Source organism: Glycine soja, chromosome 12 (assembly GCF_004193775.1).
Source record: "Glycine soja cultivar W05 chromosome 12, ASM419377v2, whole genome shotgun sequence".
In the NCBI taxonomy this organism is placed as follows: Eukaryota; Viridiplantae; Streptophyta; class Magnoliopsida; order Fabales; family Fabaceae; genus Glycine; species Glycine soja.
The window spans coordinates 173448-196445 of record NC_041013.1 but is presented as its reverse complement, the minus strand read 5'-3'; the positions used below and the strand labels follow the sequence as shown (position 1 = coordinate 196445).

At 35.1% G+C, this 22998-nt stretch overlaps 1 protein-coding gene across 4 annotated transcripts; it reads right to left on the bottom strand.

The window, feature by feature from the left end:
* Positions 1-166: 166 nt before the first annotated feature.
* On the bottom strand, positions 167-22894 carry LOC114379747 (TATA-binding protein-associated factor BTAF1-like). Of its 4 annotated transcripts, none has more exons than XM_028338440.1 (30): positions 22741-22894; positions 21779-21893; positions 20998-21089; positions 20818-20912; positions 20042-20256; positions 19486-19540; positions 18463-18544; positions 17555-17889; positions 17114-17222; positions 16379-16985; positions 16049-16181; positions 15781-15849; positions 13396-13607; positions 12171-12393; positions 11856-12029; positions 10387-10812; positions 9869-10303; positions 9621-9740; positions 9057-9536; positions 7416-7954; positions 6541-7033; positions 6399-6467; positions 3531-3635; positions 3229-3456; positions 2885-3148; positions 2741-2790; positions 2429-2538; positions 2249-2331; positions 1209-1421; positions 670-840 (listed from the first exon to the last, which is right to left on the bottom strand). In XM_028338440.1, the coding sequence occupies exons 3-30, from the start codon at positions 21044-21046 to the stop codon at positions 670-672; spliced, it is 6144 nt and encodes a 2047-aa protein (XP_028194241.1). In that variant the 5' UTR covers positions 21047-21089; positions 21779-21893; positions 22741-22894. The 4 variants fall into 4 exon arrangements, with proteins under 4 accessions (XP_028194242.1, XP_028194241.1, XP_028194240.1 ...); XM_028338439.1 differs by lacking the exon at positions 22741-22894 and adding an exon at positions 21981-22191; XM_028338441.1 differs by lacking the exon at positions 21779-21893 and having other exon boundaries at positions 167-840.
* Positions 22895-22998: the final 104 nt, after the last annotated feature.

The window sequence follows — 22998 nt, the reverse complement described above, 5'->3', positions numbered from 1 at the left end:
AGCAGCTTAAACGAATGGAAACTAGAGAAAAAAATATATAATTTGAAGAGCGGAAAATTTATAAACCATAATTATTGCATTTACTCGTGTTCTTGCATTTTATGACAAACTAGGTAATGGAACTCAAGTTCATTCTCATTAATCTTCCAAACAACACAAACGATACTTTATTTGACCCACCACTTATTCCATTTGATCTCATTAGCGTAAAAACCATACAAACTAAGCAATTCTTAAAATGGCCTAGCATATTAACGACTATCAGGATTGAGGTCTTGGGTATTTTGGTATTAGTAGCTTTCCAAATAACATTGCAAAATGCAGGGCATTTTTTATGTTAGCAACAATTATAACTATAATTAGGATTGACTGTATATGTACAAAATCCAAAAAATATTACTCCATCCCTCCTGAAGCCGTCACCGATTCATTTCTCTACATATCACCACCAAGGGCTTCCACCAGTCACTCAAATGCCCTGTAAAATACAGACACTGATTTACCTGGTCTGCATGCACACGAGCAGATTCCAGCCAGCATTGGGGTATACAAAAAAAGTGACGACCAAAAATGACTGAAGGGCATGGTGGGAAAAAAAATAAGATGTTACAATGCCAAAATTTGTACTCATGGATATGTACACTCTGACTCTGAAATGAATCTGGAACATTAGCCATTAAGCCTTGCTAAAAAGAGACTCAGATTGTACTCCTCTGTATACTGTGATTGGTCCCATAGCTCCTCCAATCCCCCCAGTATTGATTTCAATCCCTTCCCACTGCCTACTAATTTAGCGTCTCCATCAGAGTTGTTCTCTGGACTCTTCACAACAGATGCGCCCTATATAAATGATCACGTCCCATACATTAGAAAGAAACACAAACCATGGTCAATAATATTCACCGAAATAACAAAAAAAAAAAAATCAAGTTTGTTAAAAACTTGTATCCAAATTTTCCTCTTTACATCTGGGAGTTCTCTCATATTACATTAGGTCAGCCCTCAGAAGAATGTGGCATACAAATTCCAAAAACCTGGCCCAAGACATAAAATAAACTGGCACACACTAATTTCTAGCAACTTAAGATTGCAAGCATAGACATATATATAGCATATAAAAACACATTTAATAATGCTCAATCTTCATTCACAAAACAAACACTCTGCATTTAGAACAAACTATAGCAGATATAAACATGTATTCATACCTTCTTGGAGGTTTCTGCTGACGCAAACAAATCAAGCAACTGATCTGTATTCATTGTTTTCATGCTAGCATTTTCAGAATTAATGACAGCATTAGCCACTGACACTTTGAACCTTTGTAGACTCATAACTTTCTCTTCCAGAGTACCACGCATTATTAGCCGATGGACATTAACAACTTTTTTCTGACCTAACCTGTGTGCTCTATCCATAGCCTGCAGGTTATTAATAAGAACCAGTGACATTACAAAGACAAATATTAGATATTTCATTCCCTTAAATGCAAGATGAGAAAAGTTCCATGCTGTTAGGCATCAAATATAGAAAGGGCATGCAAGAAAACAGTATACACACACCACTAAGAGATGTTGGTTTGAGCTTTAGAAAAAAGTGATTACAAGGTTGTGAAAAAAGAAATGATTTCTTTTCGGAGATTCCATACAAGTAGAAGATATTTTGCATGAGGTGGTTATAATTATATGAAAGCCCTTTTATTTTTGGAAAGTGATTTTGATTTTGGGTTTTCAGGTATATCAGTGTAAAAATATTTTTTCTCTCGAAAACCTATATAAACCTATATGAACAAGACTTGTAGTTTTTAAAGTTCAATAAGGAACTAATATATATTTTTCTAAAAAATCGGTTTCCTATCTATCCATCTACTTTCTCTCATCAATCACAACTGATTATATCTTCACAAGCTATTCCTATTAGCTTCCCAAAAAAATCTGAAATTTGATTATTTTCAGACTTTTTTTGTCAAAAGTTTACCCAAACAACTTAAAATATTTATTCTTTTATATGAAAAGTGATTTCTTCACAAAATAATCTTAAAAACAAGCCTCTAAAGCCAGACTGGTAACAACTAACAAACTACTATCCAGTACTTACAACAAGAGTTGAATCCGAAAAAACTGGTAAAAAAAATCTGTCAGAAGAAACTCAATCCCACAGCTAATATCAAATTCTATGCTGAAAAAATTAGAATTGTCTTGGCCTGGAAAAGAAAACCCAAAAAAATCATTAAATGGATCATAATTACCTGATGGTCTCGCATCGGATTCCAGTCATGCTCCACAAAAACAAGGGTATCTGCAGATGTCAGGTTCAAACCAAGCCCACCGACTGCAGATGGAGAATTTTATATAATTTAAAAATATTAAGCTACAACTACAAGAGAAATAAATGGGTAGATCAATCAAGACAAGGTGAAAAATTCTACCATGTGTTGTAAGCAGCAAGACATCAATGGTAGGGTCTGAATTGAAAGCTTTGACAATTTCAAAACGCTTTTCTGGCTCAACTGATCCATCCAACCGCAAATATGTGACACTATAGCACAAAGGTAAAATTCAAGATGAAAACACAGAATAAAAAAAAAACCATTTTAGAGAATCATAGTTCCATGCAAAAACAAACGGCAACTGTTCAATAACAAAAGGAGCTTTCAACTAAAATTGTTGAATGCAATGAAACAGGCATGGGAACCTAAACCATAAATTTATTAAGTGGATGACTAGGTCCAGGAACTAACCTTTTCATGTGTGTGTGAAACAAATCTCTTTCAATTATATCCAGGAAAGCCTTCAAATAAGCAATCGTTAAAGACAAATCAGTAAAGCTTTTATTAATCTTGAGGGTGGGAAAAAAGTAGCCCGAAAGAAAAGGTAATCATCACCTTATGTTGAGCGAATATCAAGACCCTATGCTGCCCAACGTTAACCGCACCCTCAGAACCAGAATTGTCAACTCCAATTCCACATTCTTCAAGAATCTCATGAAGAGCAACTAATTTTGGGGAGTGATAGAGTTTGTGAAGTTCTGAAATAACATCAGAGCCAGCAGGAAACAGTTCTGAGAGGATAGTAGAAAGTGAATCTGGAATCTTCTCACCAATGACAAGCAATGGATGACTACAGAGTTTTAGCAAGTATTGGAGCGCCTGAAACATGGAATGGATTTCAGGGTGTTAAATAAATAGAAGAAACAATAATTAACTAGTAATTAAAGAAATCTAATTACCTGGAATACATGTGAAGATGCTTTAGTAGAATTGCTACTTCCTTCTGCTGCAGCAGACTCATTCGTTGTTACAACAGATGACATTTCTTGTTTAGCACGAGAACCAGAAAATTGTTCATAAAGTTTAAATTGTACAGGGCTCAAATCACAGTATCTGTCTTGAATTATTTTCTCGGGCAGATCAGACAAGACTTCATCCTTTGTCCTACGAAGGAGGAAAGGCATTACCTAGAGGACAAAAGAACATCTAGTTAGAAGGAAAAACCACAATTGTAGTACAATAATGATAAAGAGAAATTCACCTGCTTATGCAATGCCTCCATAGCAAGTGCTCCTGCTTCAGCATCCCTAGCAGAACATTTTGGATCTCTTGCAGCTAAAAGTGGTTTTCCATATGTGGCTTGGAACTGTTAAAGCCACAATAAATGAATCAGTCCAGCAACAACTAAAAAACGCATGCTAAAATGTATTGGCACTCGGTAGACAAAGCATTACCATTAACACAGTACTAGCTAGATGGCTAAGACAAGTTAAAGAAACTCAAACTAAATATAAAAGGACATAATATCACTAGGGAAATTTACATATTTGAATGAAAGTTCTTTTGTAGTATATTTTACATATTTGAATGGTTACATGACTCTACTTTTGAGGTGAATGAGTGTGACTATGTGATAAACTGATAACCAAAAAACAAAAAAGGACAAAGCCAATGTCAAGACCAAACCAATGCAAGAGATTAAACTGTTAAGTAGAGAGGCCCAAGAATGGTGCTATTATATCTTTAGAACCCTCATAAATCCTTTTGGGCTTAAGGTGTGAAAAATGAAAACGCCCACTTTTACATCTTGCTTTCACTTAATTAAATTATAAAGAATTGGGGGAGACAAGCTTTCTCTGGAATTGAGGGGATACCTCAACCAAAGCCATATACCAAGAAATATGAGTTGGATATTTTGGAAGAAATTGGTATGTTGGATTGTGAACCTATTGATACTTCTATATCAAGCTTCTACTTGGTCGAGAGAAGTCCTATTCTAATCCTGGGAGATACGATACTGAAGGTTGGTTAGGAAGCTAAATTACTTATCTAGAACAAGCCTAGATATTTCTTTTGCCAAGTGTGATTATTTAACTTCTTCATTCCCCTTGTGCGTTGTGATAGTTATTGAGATGCTCTGATTAGACTTATGAGATATATTAAGGGATCCCCTAGAAGAGGTCTATTATATGCAGATAAGGGTCATTCTGGTATTCTCGCCTAAACAGATGCAAATTGAGCAGGTTATCCGATCGACAAATGATCTACTTCTGCCTAGTGTGTTATTATCGCAAGTAATCTAATTTCATTGAAAAGTAAAAAGTAGTAGGTTGAGGTCAGTGCAAAGGCAGAGTACCAGGCCACAGCCATCACCACATGTGAACTCACATATCGCATGACTGAAACAACTACTCCAGGAGTTGCAGTTTTTGTAATAGGCCCTAGGAATTTCATGTGATAATTAGGTAGACTTACATATTACTGTCATTTTGGACAATACACGGCACAGTCTGCATACAATTTAATGAGGGGGGCAGAAGTTGAAGGGATACAGGGTAGGGTTTTTGAGGAGCAGTGGCAATTAAAGGTACCAACCAAAGGTGCAGTATTTGCTTGGAGGTTACTAAGAGATAGGTTGCCTACTAAAGCAAACTTGCATAGGAGACAAATAGAGGTCGCGAATAGGAGTTGTCCATTCTGCGGTAATATGGAAGAGGAAGTAGGGCACTTGTTTTTTCACTGCAGCAAAATTCTCCCTATTTGGTGGGAATCATCATCATGGCTGAATATCTCTGGAGCTTACCCAAAAGACCCAAGGCAACATTTCCTCCAACATGGCTTCATCACATTTGGCGGGATAAGGATGACTAGATAGAAATGTTGGTGGCTGGCCGTAACATGGACTATTTGGCAGCAGCGGAATAAGATCATCTTCTCTAACGACTCCTATGATAGTAACAAAATGATGGACGAGGCATCCTTTCTATTGTGGACATGGCTATCGAATTTGGAGAAGGATTTCTCAATACCTTTTAATCAGTGGTCTAGTAATATTAGAGAAGGGTTTTGGTATTAGGAAAGTCAATTCATATAAACTAGTAGCAGCTTAATGGTAGTATGGCAGGGTAGCCTGTTTTGGTTCCACTCTAGACTCTATTTAGTCTGATTAGGAACCATGTGTATGGCTATCCAATTACATATGTATTTCAGTACCTCTGGTACTGTGTTTCATTAATATAAATACTTATCTTTGCTGAGCAAAAAAAAAAAAAAAAAATTATTTGAGATCATTTTTTAGAAAATAACAACATTAGTAGATTCAAATGACTTGAGGGGGAGTTTTGCGATTATGATAAGATTGTAGTGAGATTTTACGATATATGCTGAAATTGCATTAGAATAATTAATTGATTTTACTGTAATTATTTCCTTTTTATTAGATGTATATATGTAGGCTAATAAGGTTGAATATCTTGTACATTTTATAACATTTTTACCCTAATTATTGGAAACCTGTTGTACAACATATGATAGAGCTGATAGAACATCTCCCAAGCAAGTTTCTAACCCCAAATTTTGTGTTTTAAGTCTGATTCAAGTGTAATGAATGAAAGACAGATTCAAAACATATTTCATAATACTAGATTTTGTCACACATGAATTTATTTTACATATATATATATATATAATAGTTTTTGTTTTGTATTAGAATAGGGACATTCTAAGTCAACGACATTCTAACTAGGCTTTGGTTGAGGGTTTGTGATGACATGTTCACTCTATCATGTAGCAGTTGACAAGGGAAGATACATCGGAACCAAAATGTTGTATCAAAAGGGCCCCCCAAAAGAGAAAAAAAAATGATTGAGGGTCTGAGACAGTGAACTTTAAGCTGAAAAACGTTTTTTGAGTACAAATTTGGCTAATCCAGACATGCACTCAAATAAGATCAAGGGAAATAGTTTATTAGGTCATCTATTTCAACATGTATAAAAATTAAACATAATTCTGTCCCAGCGTTTTAAGACCCTAACATACCAAATGTATCATGATTCCAAACATATACCAACCATATGTTGCAATTATAGAATTGTAACATCAATTATTATGACAAGCAGCAAAAAGATACCTGTCTCTCAGTTCCAAGAAATCCAGGCATCAGAAAATCAAAAAGGGACCACAAATCCATGATGTTATTCTGCAAGGCAACACATTTATCAGATTAGTCATAATAGATTGTAACTTTAATGAGACATAAACTCATTACCAACCTGTATAGGTGTACCACTCAATATCAAGCGGTGTTGGGCTTTCAACTGTTTTACAGCAAGTGTAACTTTAGACTTGGCATTCTTGATTATATGCCCTTCATCTAAGATGCAGTGATTCCACAACAGCTGTCCTAGAAAATCAATATCTTTACGGACAACGTCATATGACGTTATGATGACATTATGCTTGCAAAAATGATCCCGAAGAAGCATTCGCTCCTGAGCAGAACCAACATATTGAAGACTAGAGATAACAGAAACATCAATATACTTCTCTATCTCAAAGGCCCAGTGCCCAACTAGAGTTGATGGGCAAATAATTAAAGATGGCAGAAGATCCTCATTCCCAATTGAAGTTCGATGCTCAGCTATATCAGAGGCCACAATTGCTGATGCTTGAAGTGTCTTTCCAAGTCCCATGTCATCGCATAAAATTCCATGAAGCTTGAAACGTTTCAAAAAAGCTAACCAATTTATGCCTTCCTGCTGATACCTGGAAACATAAAAACAATAATAATAATAATAAATAATATGATATAGAAGGTAAAACTAATTATAGGTCAGATATTTAAGAATATAAATAAGGATATAGACATAATAATGAATCAAAGTAACTAGAAGAAAAAAGAAATGAGAAGGGGAGAGCGCATTGTCTTGGACACAATCACAATAGGGTTGCAAGCCAGAAGATTCAAGGATTGACAACACTTAAGACTTGTCATTTCACCGTGAAGACGTCAACACAATTTTATTTCTTATGGACACAAGAGCAGGAATTATGTGAAACTCAACTTCACCACCAAACCATGCTTTCCAAACCCCCCCCCCCCCCCCCCCCCACAAAAAAAAGAGTAAAGAAAATGAGTCTAATTTACCTCCTCAATGTTACTTTCAGTTCAGTGCACAACTTGTAATCTTCAATATGAGAGTTGTCAAGTAGTTGCTCCAAAAACTGCAAATCTTCTGCATTTCTAGATACACCTTCCCCTAATCCAATTGGTTGAGGAAGGCCTCGAGCCAAAGGAAGTAAAGGTACAAGAGCAGCAAAACTATGGGTCACACTCTGTCTGACAGACTGATCACAATCACTCATGCACCTTAGAAGCGGAACCACCAATAGAGGAGCATAAGGTACCAACTCTACACCCAGCCCCTGAACAAGAAAACTAATCAACATGCCTGCTCCTTGTCGAGCATAAACTGATGATGCATCTTCCAACATAGGGATAGCATTTTCAACCACAGCTCCCATAACTTTCACAGTCATTGACTGTGCCATGGAAGTGATGCAGCGCGAAGCAGCTAATCTAACTGCAACATGAGAATGCTGAACACATTTAAAAATACATGGAAGAAGTGTCAACAGTTTTGGCTTCAACTCTTCATTTAAGACGGGAGCAACAGAACGCACCACCTACAAGAAAACCATGTTGCATATTAAGCAGAATACTATATGCAATCACTATAACAAACAGGTGAATAAGGATGAACGGGAAAAATTTATTGAACCAGTAAACAAACAAATACAAGAACATGTGATCACACCAACACACAAAATCAGTAAAAGTTTACCAAACTTGAAACCATTAACTGTTATATATAAATAAATAAATATATATATATATATAGAGAGAGAGAGAGAACAATTTCCAAGAATGTTTCAATACATGCACCTGAAAAATACTAGAGACTGACATTTTTTTCTGCACCTTTTGTCATAAAGGTAGTAATGCCAAGAAAAAGAGGGAAGATTCTTTATAATTAAAATTTCTGAAGAATTTTACCATGGCAAATTTTTTTAATGGGTTTATAACCTATAGTGTACTTATTTTAGTTAATCAACCTCTTAAGGAATTCAAAATAATGTTCAAGAACTTCCATTCTGCAAACAAGCTAAGCAAGACATGATTCAAAAGGTAATCAAGACAAGGGTGTAATCATATAGTTGTTACATATTTCAATATGTACGTTGCTATTTGCATGCATACACACCAATACAGAAAATTGAAAAACATTCAGCTAACAGAAAGTGTTCTTCTACATGTACTTACGTTCAATCCCAAAATATCAAAACCCAACCAAAAAAATGCACATTTGCTTGTCTATCTCCATGATGCTCTGGCTCACTGGTGTCTAGACAATCATGAGCACCACCAAAATTTTCTAATGAGCTTTCATAATCTACTTAAACACATGCATAAAGAAATTCAAAACATACAAGATCTAGGGGAGAGATAACATTTCAATTTGAATAACTGTATTTTTGTAAACCTTCTATTTTGAAAACCTACAAGATAGGGAGATCCATATGATTTGTATTTTATTTTCGAGTGTTCAATCCTACATCACAAAAAAAAAAATTAAAACAATACCCAATTGCTCAAAAAGGGAGATCTTTTTGACAATTGCATCCTGTCTTGTTACACTGTAGTTTAACTCATACAAATTCACAGCAAATGATGCAAAACCTTACATGTAATGAACCAAATCCACAGGTAGAAATTGATAATACCAACCTGGATATTGTTAATCAAGGTCTGAGGATCGTTAACAGACTCAATAGACATAGTAACTGGCTTTTCATTAGTGACAAGTAGAGATTCAGAGGAGCTGGGCTTAAGCACTTCAGTAAGGCAATCCCACAGCTTAGGAAGCTTATCAAATAATGACGCACCAAACTTCTCACATAGAAGCCTCAATGCTAGCTCAGATCCCCGTCTACTTAAAAATCCCTCCACCTTTGACCGATCTTCACCGGCCAGCACATGGACCTTTGACTTCTGTTTGCTCACAGGAGTTCGAAAAGACAGAAGACCTTGGTCATCAATACTCTCCATGGTACAAAGGGATTTGGCTTGAGGGGTCTCAGACGGATCCATGCAAGTTAAACTACATATATTCTTAATTAATTTATCATTGGGGCAAGGTCTTCGCGCAACACAGTGATACATTAGCTCAGCAAGGGCCTCAGCTGACTTCATTTGCAGTATTTCCTCCTGAAAGATAAGACATTTTATTCAATATCAATAAATTAATCATGTAAATAAGCACTAGAAAAACAGTAAAAGTTAAACTAGCACCTGCTCTCGTTTGATTGAAGCCATCAAAGGCAAAATGATTGGGGTAAGTCGTGTAGGAAATTCAGACATCCAGACAACTGCAGCTGCAACTGCAGATGTGACTGTAACATGCAAATTACTCTGCAAATCATTGCATGAACCAAAAATAAGCACATTGAGGATGACTTAAAATACATGAAATACAAGTCATGTAATACCATCCACTTCAAGAAAGTTTAAAATAATAATAATAATTTTTTGAAATATACCTGTACGCATTTTAAATATCCAGAAGTAGTCAAGAGTCTCTGTTTCGAGGATTCAATATCATCCGTGATGTTCTTTCCCAAGGATTCATTTGCAGAACTATCATTACACAAAGCAGGAATTTTTGACGCAAAACCAATGGCATCATCCACACTCAAGCGATCCAACTCAATTTGGGTAGCTGTCAGTAATTCATTAAACATACCAGAAGACTTGACCACATTTAGTAATTGACCAGCCTCATTGCGCATCTTCCCATAAGTTCTGGAAAGCTCAGCATAGGGAAGAATTGAATCTTTTGTTGGGAATGCTGGGTCAGAACATGCTAATAAGTCTAGCAACCAATCTTTGAGGGCACCAGGGATACCATCAAGGTTTTTGGACGAATTTCTGTTCTTAATCTCCTTGAACCAAGAAACAAGTACCATAGATGCAACCTAAATATAATAGTAAATATTAAAGTCAGGAAAAGAAGGCTGAAGATTGCTTGGCTGTAGATTCATTGTATACGAATACATACCTGGCGTTGGACACCAGACAACGATGTTAGAGAGCTCCAAAGTGGATCAATCACATATTTTAAAGAACCCTCTGGCAGCTTAGAAGCAAAAATTCCCAAAGTAGTTGATGTAACTACCCGGGTATGAGTTACAGATGTGTCTACCTCAGCACCAACAACTATCTTAACAGAATTCATAGAAACATCTCCATTTCTATCTGGTGGAATAGTTCCTTTTATAGAATCAAGACTAAAATCCACACCACATTCATTTTCAATTTTTGCAGCTCTCATTTTAGCAGCTGCTCTAATTTGACTTTTTCGTGGAAAGGCAACAGGCCAATACATCTTTGAGGCATCTAATGCTGAGCCAAATGGTGTAGAAGCAAGTTCTATCCAAGAAGCCACATAAGACCTCGCAGCTATCTCCAAGTCCTCGACAGAACACTGCCATTAAGTAGTAGACAACTTAATGGATTAGAAAATAGAGATATAAATATTTAAACAACAATGAGCACAGGAGGAAGACAAAACAATCACTTTTTGTGGCCTGGGGATTAGGGAAGAGGTGAGCAGGAAATTCTTCACAAAAAATGAACCCTCGTGGGCATTTACCACCAAAAGAAAAACAATGATTACAGACATAAAGATGTGGAAGATGGACTTGAAACAAAAGATCAAACTTCAACTCAATATTTTGATGCAAAAATTATATACAATAAACAACAAACAATGTTTATATTAGCAGGACGACAGAACCAGACAAGTAGAGGTGGATTGTCATCTGATCCAAGAAAAGATCATGTCAAGGTTCATTTCTACTACCTTCAACTCGAATGACCAGCTAGCACACATATTTACAAGCCTCTTCGAGGTCCAAGATTAGATACAGTTCTAAGAAGCATGGTACATATTATTTAGATGCTCCAGTTTGAAAGAGATTATTGCAATAACAGCTAAATAATGTGACTAAGTTGCTACAGGATAACAAAACCAACATAAATACCAAATGGTTTTAGTAAAGCAATCCACAACAGATTCAGCAACACCGATAACAATAACCACTTCTCCAAGATACATGAATATTATATTGATGGAGTATTTATAACTGTTGAAATGTTAAATTTGCAATAATGTGTACGCATGTAATTTTAGATCATATTTTAACATAGTACTACCATACATGATTGCTGTGGCTATTAAAAGTTTAAAACCAATTCTTCTCAACAATCAACATATAGAGCCCTGACAATATGTTAATCTCTGCATCACATGAGCTGACAGAATGTGAAACAAGACATAAATCTTCGTTTGGCCTCTGCACAACATCAAATCTAGTCCCAAATATTTAGTTTGTTAAGCCATAATATAAACTGGGACATGACAAAATATAGGGTTGATGTACAGCTTGCTTTGACTGAGAAGAGATACATATAATGAACGACATTTAGTCAGAAACATTTCTAAGCGCTTCTTATCAGATGATATACCTGAACAAGGAGACTCCAAACTCTCTCAGAACATTGCAAAATATCCTCATTTGTTTCCAATAGCAGATTCTGGAAGACAATTCTAAGGGTATCTCCAAATATAAAAGAGGGCCAGAATGAAGCACTAGACAACTCAGACATGCTTCTCTTATATCCAGCTTCAAGTAGCCTCTCCTGAAAATAGAAAATTTATGGCAAGAAATTAAGACATGTACCACCTTTTGTAAAAAAGAAACCATTAGATAAATACATTACAAGGAGCATTAGATGAGATTCATTTTTTTTCACTAAACATCAAGGAAGAAAGATAAATACCAAAGTCCGTATCGCAGAATAACGAACAGATGTGATAGTGTGCCTCATAAAGGGCCACAAACGTGGTGCCAATGTTGAAAGCACATAAGGATTTTCTTCCCCATCAACATCATAACAACCATCTACTCCATTTTCCATTTGGTTGTCTGCCAATTTAAAAACTGTATACATCTTTGGGGCCATATCTTCTTGAGAATATATTTCTGCCAGCAGATTCATTACACTGCAAAAAGATAACTAACACTTCAAAGAATTTATTACAAAAAAGATGGCCACATTGAACTACTGTTATAAAACATTAGAATGCATCACATTTAATTGGCAAGAGCAAGCAGTAAATGTAGAATTTTAATATAAGAAGTTTGTCCATCATCTAACTTTCACCAAAAAAAAGTAGAAATTAGTAATCCTAGTAAAATATAAATGTTGGATAAGGGAGCGATCAGGAGAAGACAGGCATTTGTGTGTGTGACACAACTGTTAATGTTTGGGGAAACTAAACAATCTATTTCCTTGTTCAAAATGTTGGCTTTAGCATTTAGTTGAATCATGAAGTATGACATGAGGTGAGCCAAAGCACGAGGCTCCCACTTATTGAGGTCTGGGCACAGGGCAGGGTAGATGTATGCAGCCGTAGTCCAAGTCCCTAGGCAAAAACCTTACTGTTGCACCAAGGCTTGTGCTCATAAAGTATAACATAACAAAAAATTATAATTCTTTTAAGAATATTCATCACTTGGATAATAAATTGAGTCAACATTTTATATGATACATTAAACTACGACCAAAAGGTTATCATAAGAAATTGGCTGGAAATAATCAATATTGTCAGATAAATAAGCTAAGGTATGCTCACAAAATTTCAACATATAGGTTCTGTTGTAGATTATAATTATTGTAATTAATATTTAATAGTTTAATTTTATCAATAATTAGCATGTACAAATTCTTAGACTTTTGAGATTTGTATGGTTTTAGTCTCTTGAAATTCCTGTATTAAATGTAATGAAGTCTACTTATAGGAGAAGCTATCTTTCTTTTGTAATTATCAGATTAAGAAATAAACATTCAGTCCCTTGAATTCAATTTATTTTAGTTTTCAAGTGGCTCTATAATTAATTGTGCATTGAAAACTAATCAGACAGACAATCATTATGTCTATATAAAAGGGAATGTGTAACTAAGATTGTAAAGGTAACTACCAAAACTTTAACCCGTAAACTACCTGCTGGTGGATGGACTTAAATCATCCAAATCAAGCAATATATCCCATAAAAGCATCACAATTGAATGCAATGTTTGACCCTGCAAGGAAACAATTGCAGATGCAGCTGGTATTAAAGCATCAGCAGCAACTGCTCGGACATCGTCATCAGGGTCCTCCAACCCAGATTTACAAGCAGGAAGAACACGTCCAAGCAAATCAGAAAGCATCTCCTAGTGTCAGTAAGAGATATATCAGAAGCTAGAAAGAAGAATATAAACATCTCTTAAATTCCAAGTAATAATAAAAGAAACAAAGAAGCAGCATATCATTTAAGAAAAGACCAAGTTTTCATATATGTAACTGCACTCTACACCAGCTATCTTCAGTCTCAGTTTTGTAATGCTGCCTACTACAGTCACCAACCTTTGTGTACTTGGGAAAACACTAAAATAATAATCAAATGGGCTTTGGTCGAAGAGTTTCTTGCAGTGGTGTGTGCAGTCTATTTCCTATATACTTAACAGGACAATAACTAACCACTATCAAATTGAAAATGACCATGGTATAATCTTATTAGCCCGCTACCAATCCTAAAGTTAATATCAGGAATTTTCTTTAGAATCTAAGAGATCATTGAAATGTTGTAGGCTATCCACTCTAGAACTAACTACTACTGAACTGGGAAGGGGGTCTATGCCCTAGTGTTTATATTATATGTATTATGGTTGAAGGGAAAAGGGAGAGACCGAGGATTTGAATTCCCTCACTAAAAAAAATAACAAATTAACAACTAACATTTGCCGATCAAAAAAAATATTCTATGGATTATATTTACATCCTTCCGAGGCTTCATTTTAATTTGTACATATAAACAGCTGACATCACCACTAAAGTCAAAACCATTAAATTCAATCATCACATAGACTGGGGAATACATTAAACAGCTACATCATTGTTGGCAAAACAATGACACCCCAGTCAAAGTCATAGAACCAGATATGACTCCAGGATGCACCTTGCAAAATTACCCCCCCCCCCCCACACACACACACCCCAAAAAAAAAACTAAACAAAAGGACAAAGAGAATTCTTTTCTAAAAGCAAAAAGGATTTATTCAACAACTAAGCACATGCGACAGTACCACATCAAAAAAACTGCTGTTAGTCATACAAATAACAATACATCAAGCTACACACTAACCGAAGAAAAACATGAGTTTCTGTACAGTAAAAGAATAAGGTGTGTTTGGTATGCATTTTCATTTTCTGAAAACTATTTTCATTTTCAAAAGATTAAAAAAAAACTTCATACCCCATTGCCCGGAGGCTCTTCGCTATGCGAAGGTATGGGGGAGGGATATTGTACGCAGCCTTACCCTTGCATATGCAAAGAGGCTGTTTCCGGATATTGTACGCAGCCTTACCCTTGCATATGAGTTAGAATTCTGAAAATATGTTTGGTTTGACTTCTTATTTTCTGTTTTTAGGAAACAAAAACACTGAAAATTTATGATATACTGACTTCTTGTCTTTTTTGTATTTTTAGATTTGCTTAAAATTACATTCCTTGCCATCGCATTTTCATTTTATCCAAAATGAGGTTCCTGTTTTCAACTGAAAACACTGAAAACGAAATTTTATTGTTTTCATTTTCTGGTTGTTTTCTATTTTCATTTTCACTGAAAATGTTTTCAAAAATCCAACCAAACACATTTTCATCACCATTTTCTGTTTTCAGTGAAAATGAAAACAGAAAACAGCCAAACCAAACACCCCCTTAGAGATCCAGAAACTTCTAACTCATATGCTCATGACCATCTAGAATGAGAAAAGAAAAGATTGTCATAAAATTTGTATTTGAGTAATCATCCCAAACACATCATCAGTCTTTCAAATATTTTTATTTTCTTAGTTATGAGAAATTGGCAATGATCACAGACCAAAAAAAAGTATTGGGCTAGAATTGTTTGAAAGCCATTAATTTTCATTTTGCTGATTTTTAGTCTTTAAAAAATATGTACAGACACCAATAAGATGCAAATTAGGTTTCGATGGATCAAAGATGGGAACAAAACAGTGGCAGCAAGGAGCAGGAAGAGCCTGGATGGCCTTGCACTACTTCCTTCAGCAAAAGCACAAGAAACAAAACAAAAACTTACAGATACACTCAAAAGAAAAAGGGCAGTCAAATATTTCGGACAATATGATAAGACAGAATTTTCAATAATTAATTTCTGCACTTATAAAAATCTAACAAACTGCACGTCAAACCAGTATCTTTTTCTGTAGTCATCATCTCAATGTATATGATAAAATATCATACACAGACAGAACAATGGCTAGACGGAGAGAGAGAGAGAGAGTAAAACCATGAACAATAAATGGCAGAAAATAGATATGCACCTGCCGTACGGCAACCAAATATTTGATACCAAGAAGACTGCCATGTCGAATCTCCCATTCTGGCCTACACTGAACAAAAGGCAACAACAGAAGCATAAAGATTAAAAACCAATCTCACTAAGAGAACTCAAACAAAAACCCTTCAAAAAAGAAATTGCTCCATGGGAAGGAAAAGCGCAGAGGAAATCTAAAAGGTTGCGTGCATCTTAAAGCAATGTAAATTACATGTATTAAAAGGAAACAAATTGAAGCATTAAATGATGTTTACCTGCATTTTCAACAATATGTTCAATGTTTCATTTACTAGTGCAGGATGCATATACTTAAATGCAGCACCTAATGCCTGTGCACAGGTTTCACGCACTGGAGCAACAACCTGATCTGATACATAATCTCCAAAGCTGAAATAAAATAACCAAAAATGAACAAAGAAACTTGCACAATAAGAGACAGCTTTGAGGTATCAAATTAACAAAAGAGCCATTAATAAGAGATGGAAATGCAGCATATTGAAGAAATGGCAATGCGTTACTTAAACCAAAGTTCTGCAGGATCTAATTCATTCATTAAAAAACATAAAAGAACAAAAATATCATACCGATCAAGTGACAACACGCACAAAAAACGTATAACACAATCTTGAAGAAATTCACAGTTTCGAAGCCAGGAACCTCTAGCCACTTTAACCGAGTTCATCAGCTCACAATTCTGAGGAAGATTTCTCAGCACACTAATATTTCCAGAGGGAATCTTATTATCATCAGAATAACCCTTCTGTTCCTCTATATTAGCAGGCTCCTTACATGCATCGCGTAAGCCGTCAGAGTAATCCATGTCAACAGAATTACCATTAAATTGCCCATTCCCATAATCCAAAGTTAAATTGAATCCATGGGTTTCAGAACTAATGCTGATTTCAATATCACCTTCATTGTTACAAGTCATCACACTATCCATAGAGGTTGATGATGATACATCTTCAAGTTTTGGCCTCTTCAAGTTTGAAACAAACTCATCTGCGGAAACTTGCATATTTAAATCAATTTCCCTCTCTCTCTTCAATATATTTGGTATACTTTTGTCTTCTAATTCAATAAACAAGGTCCCACCCATGCTTGAGTCGGGTTTAAATACTCCAGCAGAAGCACCTTGATGTGCTAAAATCTCTCTCAATGCCATCACGCTGCCATGTCGTACCTCCCAAACTAGCAACAACATTTGATAAATAATCATTCAAAGGAAATAACTAAATGAATGTAAAACACATAAGTAAATAAATATCACACATTCTTTTCCAAATTGTACAAAAGGTGACAATGGGGGAAATGATTACCAGGATCAAACATATCAATAATAAGTTGCTCAACAAAAGTGTGGAAAGGCCATTGTCCATCCCCATCATGCTCAATGCCATCTTCATCGTGATTAACACTCATGAATGCCTACACAAAATAATGCATTAAAATAATTACAAATTATGCCTTGTGATCATAGATGGAAAATGAATCAATTTGCATATCAACATAGCATTTTCAAAGACAGACAACAGAATGAAGCTTGTTCTACCATTTACAAGGTTGTATCATACAAAAAATATAATAATAGAATAGCACCACCAATACCAATAAGAACAACAACAAATAGTGATGATTAATGATTAACAATTAATTGCTACCAGCAATGACTATAAGAGTGCAATGAAATAATTGTGACAAGGCATGCCCTAAAGGGCGAAAAATGTACCATTTAACAAACAAGCAAAATAGAATGTTACCTTACTATAATTTACTGAATCGGGACATGTGCCTTTCGAAGTCAAATTTTGACCACCTGATACCTCTGTACTTCCATCTTCACACCAGCTTTTTGTTTGGTCCTTAGAGTTTATTTTTGCTTTACGCTTTAAAAGATTCAATTCTCTTGCACTTGGCCACTTAGATTTGACACTAGGAACCATGTTTGAAACCATTTTCTGGATGTTATGTGAAGAACAAGATGTAAAAAGTCTACGATCTATCCCATTCAGATGTGAGTCTGATTTGGATGCCATAAGATCTTCATCTCTTATTACATCACTGATATCCATAAATTGTTCACAGACATCCAAACCTACATTAACCAAGAAGGATTTCTGGAATCAGGAGGACATAAGCTTAGAGTGAATTAGGATAAGCTTTGAGGGGGAGGGGTATGATATAGTTTTCTTCTAGAGTTCATAACTACTCATTTTAGCTTTTCTATAGAAATCACTGCAAATGCTTTTTTTATGCTTAAGCTTTTAAAAAAACATAATTAATAATCATAAGAAAAATTATGCATTTTTAAAATTAAGAAAAGTTTTTTCTTTAAAAAGGAGGGGAAAAAACTTAAATAAATTGACCCTCACGTGAATAAAAAGTAAATTAATGCCTTGTTTCAACTCCTTTAGATGCAGAAAGTAGAAGGAGCACCAAAGCATTAAGCAGCTATGACTTGTCCTCTTTTGATTAAACCCCATAATAAAATGTCATTGCCACCAAATCACCTACATTAGTCTAATAACAAGTTTCCATTTACATCAACTAGAGCATATAATAAGAATATGCCATACATGTTTAGTAATCATCAACTTAGTTAGAAGTCATCATTTCATTTGCACTTACTGGACAATGAGATACTACACCTCTAGGCATTCTTACTTACCTAAACGACGTCGAAGATTTTGCTTCTGACGAACCAGTCGCTCCTTTGGGTTCTTTATATTATCATTTCCAATATCATATTCCTGAAATGGAACAAGACATAAAATGTCTATGCAATATCCGCACATGAAATCAAGACAATAGAATACCTCAAAAAGAATTAAACTATAGAAGTCCATTTACAGGCTTTATGGGGGGGGACAATTATATAAGTGGGGGTAACTGTGAGATAAGTATAATGTCAGAACTATGGTTTCTTAATTCATGCTGTAAACTATGTATTAGGCCACCATAGTCCTTCTCAAAATGGCTACTGTGTAAACATTCAGTACAACTTGTACTGTTCAATATATAATACAATACTACTTTTGCTGATTAAAAAAAATGGGAACTTGATTGGCAATTAAAAACTTATCTCTTAAAATTTCATAATCTATATAGTATACTGGAACATCTAAATTATACACATTAAAATAATCGCTAAAAAATATTATGGAAACCATTGGATGGGGGGGATGCAACTCTTTGGTCTGTCATTTGGTGCTCAATCATTTTGTGGAGAATCTAGATCACAACCAATCAATTATTAATATTAGGAGAAAGAAGCAGATTTAGCATTATAAAAGTTTTACACAGTAGAGATTAGCACTTTTCCACATTCCTTGTAGAGTCCTTACTCCTAAGCCATTCACATTTCGTCTGTATTTTTTTTCTTAGTTCCTCAAATTTTTCTCTGTGATTTTATTTAGCTTCTTTCTGACTTCATAGTTCCTTAAGCATCATACATGTTTTATCAAAAGAAAATAATTCTTCACTTCCCAAAGAGATCTTCCCCTTTCAACAAGGATGATTCTCTACGGCTGAAGGAAAGCAATTAATATGGTAACTTTTAAGTAAATGCTATGTTACAATCTCGACATATAAGCAACAACTGATAATAATCCGTGTGTCTGTGTTTGTATGTATAGAGTACATTGACCAGAAAAAAATATAAAGTTTAGATAGTAACAAGAAATAATTTTACCTGTCCTCCTGATGCTAATAAGGCTCCAAATTCAAGCACCTTGTTCATATCAAAGCTGTCAAGGAACAGAGCAAATATCTTTCAAAAAATGTATTCAACACAATAAAAGCAGTGAAAACTATTTTCAAACAACATTAAAATATAATTTTTCAGTTCATGGTACTCTCTAGATGCATTTTACTTTGGAGTTTGGAGCAGATTTTTGAGGTTCCGTATACAGGTTTGGGTAAAAACAATGGGCTAAAACTCTGGCAGTGCTCAGTTTATGCAATTCTTTGGTCCATCAGATTGGAGTATAAAGCCGCAACTTTTAAAGGTGTCTTTTTGCCCTTGAACCTCTTTCATATGATTTTGCCAACTGCTGTTTCAAGAGATTTCCAGTTTTTATATGCAAAGGATTGGGCAGCCTGGTGATGCACTCCCAGTTTTTTTGTTTTCAATCATTTTTATTTTCTATATTGTAGGATTACTTCCCCTAGATGCACCTTTTTTATTCAGCACAAAGATAACTTTTAAATGCACCAAAAAAAATTGTCAGAATCATTCATCATACAACCTTCTAAATGAGCTTCCTGTAACTTTTGATTGTAAATAAGGCCATGCACACAGATCCTCAATGCTACAAGATATCCCATTCTCAGACATTTTTGATACAACACAAGCAAAAAGTTCAGTCAAACTTATGTGCTTAACATTCTCAGCAATCGACCCAATTGCATGAGCAGCTGCAACTCGTGTATCCCAATTTTTACTGCGTAAATATTGAGAAACCTATCATCACATGAAAACACGGTGTTAAAATCAATTTGACAAATAATTCACACATTATCTTTATCAATATTACAAAATAAGAGCAGGAAGATAAAAGAAACAACCATGGGATTTACTATTTATCTAGTATAACTTTCAAAACATTTTGTTGAAATTAAATTAAATCAAGTTATTGGATGCAGTTCAACTCTAACATGCCCTTACTCAAGAACAGGCAGTCATCACCTTATGCTGAAATTTTATTTTAAATAATATTAAGGAAAAAGGAGCAGCAAGCAAGCATCAAGCTCTTGAATCGTGTTTACTGTATCAAAGAGGCTACAAAAGCATGTCAAGAAATTATTCCAAATGCTTGAACTATTAGGGGCAGGTCATGAAATGATTTTAAGTTTTTAATCAAAGAGAGTGATGGTGATGAAAGAGCATGAGTACATTACCAATTTTGTTTTTACACCACAGTATTAACATAATTGACATGCAATGAAGACAGTTCATAAATATGATATAAACTGAACATATTACAACAAAACAGTGTGAATAGAACTTTATAAAAATTGATACCTTCTTAAGAAGACTGGTCAAGTCTTGAGGGTGTGATTTTGCAATGTCCCCTATCTGACGAGCAGCAGTCAACCTTGTTGCTTGGTTTGACCCAGCTTTAAAAGTTTGGTTAAAGAAAATTCATGAAAAATTAAATGATAGGTCAAGTAAATGTAAAGATAAGGAAATTGTGAAGGATACTGTCTAGGAGAGTGAGCAAACGCTGAAGCCTAGATGACTGCTGGGCCATAGTAAATCATTCCAAGTACTTTTTTGCTCCCTTTGCCTATAATCTACAGTACCAACCAACAAACATGCTATCGAATAAAAACATTTGTAGTTACTTTTTTGAAACAGCACATCAAAGTACATTTATAACTTTCACCAATCTGCGTCGATATAAAAGTTACCATTATATATGAATGTTATCAAAGACATATAAATTACTTCAGTAACATCAAGCCATACAGTCTTCTTCATTCCTAGGGCTAGGCACGCTTAACATCATGGAAATGCCAACCCTTTATTTGCAATTTTCCAAATAACGATAGACTCCACCTGATAGTGATACTTAATAGGAATAATACATATGACATGTTGGAAATATGCATGATTCACAAAGCTCTTTCTTCTGGTGTGTAGATCTAGTATGGGATTTCTTTTTTGGCATTTTGCATTGTAAGGCAGTAACTTTCGTATGGAACAATATAGTAGAGGATCTTGGTGAACATTGAGTGTCTAACAATAAACTGGGGATAAATAAAATTGATTAAAAAAATTAATGTGATTCAACCTGTAGCAAACTATGGACCTACCTCCACAGGCAAAAAGAGGGAAATTTTAATATGATCCATGATGATTACAAAGTAGTAACCATGCAACACCCAGACCCTAAGCTCAATAAACTTAATGTTGTCAGCATGCTCTACAACCCAACTACTGATTTTACAATATATATGCACACATTTACGTATGTACATACCTTTTGGGTTGTGCTGCAGGCATTTCAGGTCAGGGCATTAGTGCCAGGCTTATAATTACAGCAATTTCCTTTCAACAGTGTCCCATAAAGCATTTTTAAGGATTTGACTCTACCACTGATACAGACACCAAGATTTTGTCACAACTTGCAGTTTTATGGTGCATATGGACAGAAAGAAATGCCCACATCTTCAAAGGCGTACCTTGGCCGTTTAGTTTGTAATGGGGGTAGGATCAGGTTTGTGGCTTCTCTTTGGTGCTCTCCTCATGGTTGTTTTTTGGGGTAAATCTCGCAAATGATGTATAAATGGTCTAGAATGCTTCATTAGATCTTCTAGCTTCTGTGGGTTGCTATATTCTTTTAATTTAAAATTTTAGTAGAATATGTTACCCTCCCCAATGTCTCTGCCTTTGCTAATAAAAGAACATCCTTCTTAAATAAAATAAAATTTATAAAAATATAAAAGTGACGTAATAACACATGAGCAAATGCCCAACTATCCTTCCACCCAGAATAGTTTATTTTTCATTGGTTATTTAGCACAGCCACAAGTATTAGGATTTCTCTATCTTTATGCCTGTTCTCAACTAAACGGTGATCTCAACTAAACGGTCATTATATACAATTGAGCAAGTTCAGCAAATCCAGGGCGAGTAAAAATGGATTGCGAAGAGTTGCATACACGTAGGGAAAAACATGTAGCTATAGAAATTGAAAGGAAAAGGCAAACAGATCGTGAGTTTGGATTCGCTCCATTGTTTTACACCGAGAGATAATAAAAGCTAAAGAATTCAATAACAGAGAATGTGGAATTCGAATCAGTGATGCATCAATTGCAAAAATAATAATGAAAAACAATTTTCTGATTGGGTGCGAAAATGCAGATGGCAAAAAAAAATAAATAGATCATGCGGTGCGGGGAATAAGAAACTGAAGGAGCGATGGAAGAATGAGAAACAAACCCGTGGTTGTGATTGAAGTGATCGTCGATTGAGTTGGGTGCCGGAGCCGAAAAAATCGCCGGCGGCAGAGCAGAGTGTGTGAGTCGAAAGAGAGAGTCCGTCAATAGTTAGGGATTAGTCGAGAGAGGACGAGAGAACACAAGAGAAGAGAAGGTGTGTATCACTTTAAACAAAATTCCCTTTTATTTTTATTTATTGTTGTTAATAATTTTTTAAGAAATAATAATAATAATAATAATAATAAATAAAAGATGCCTG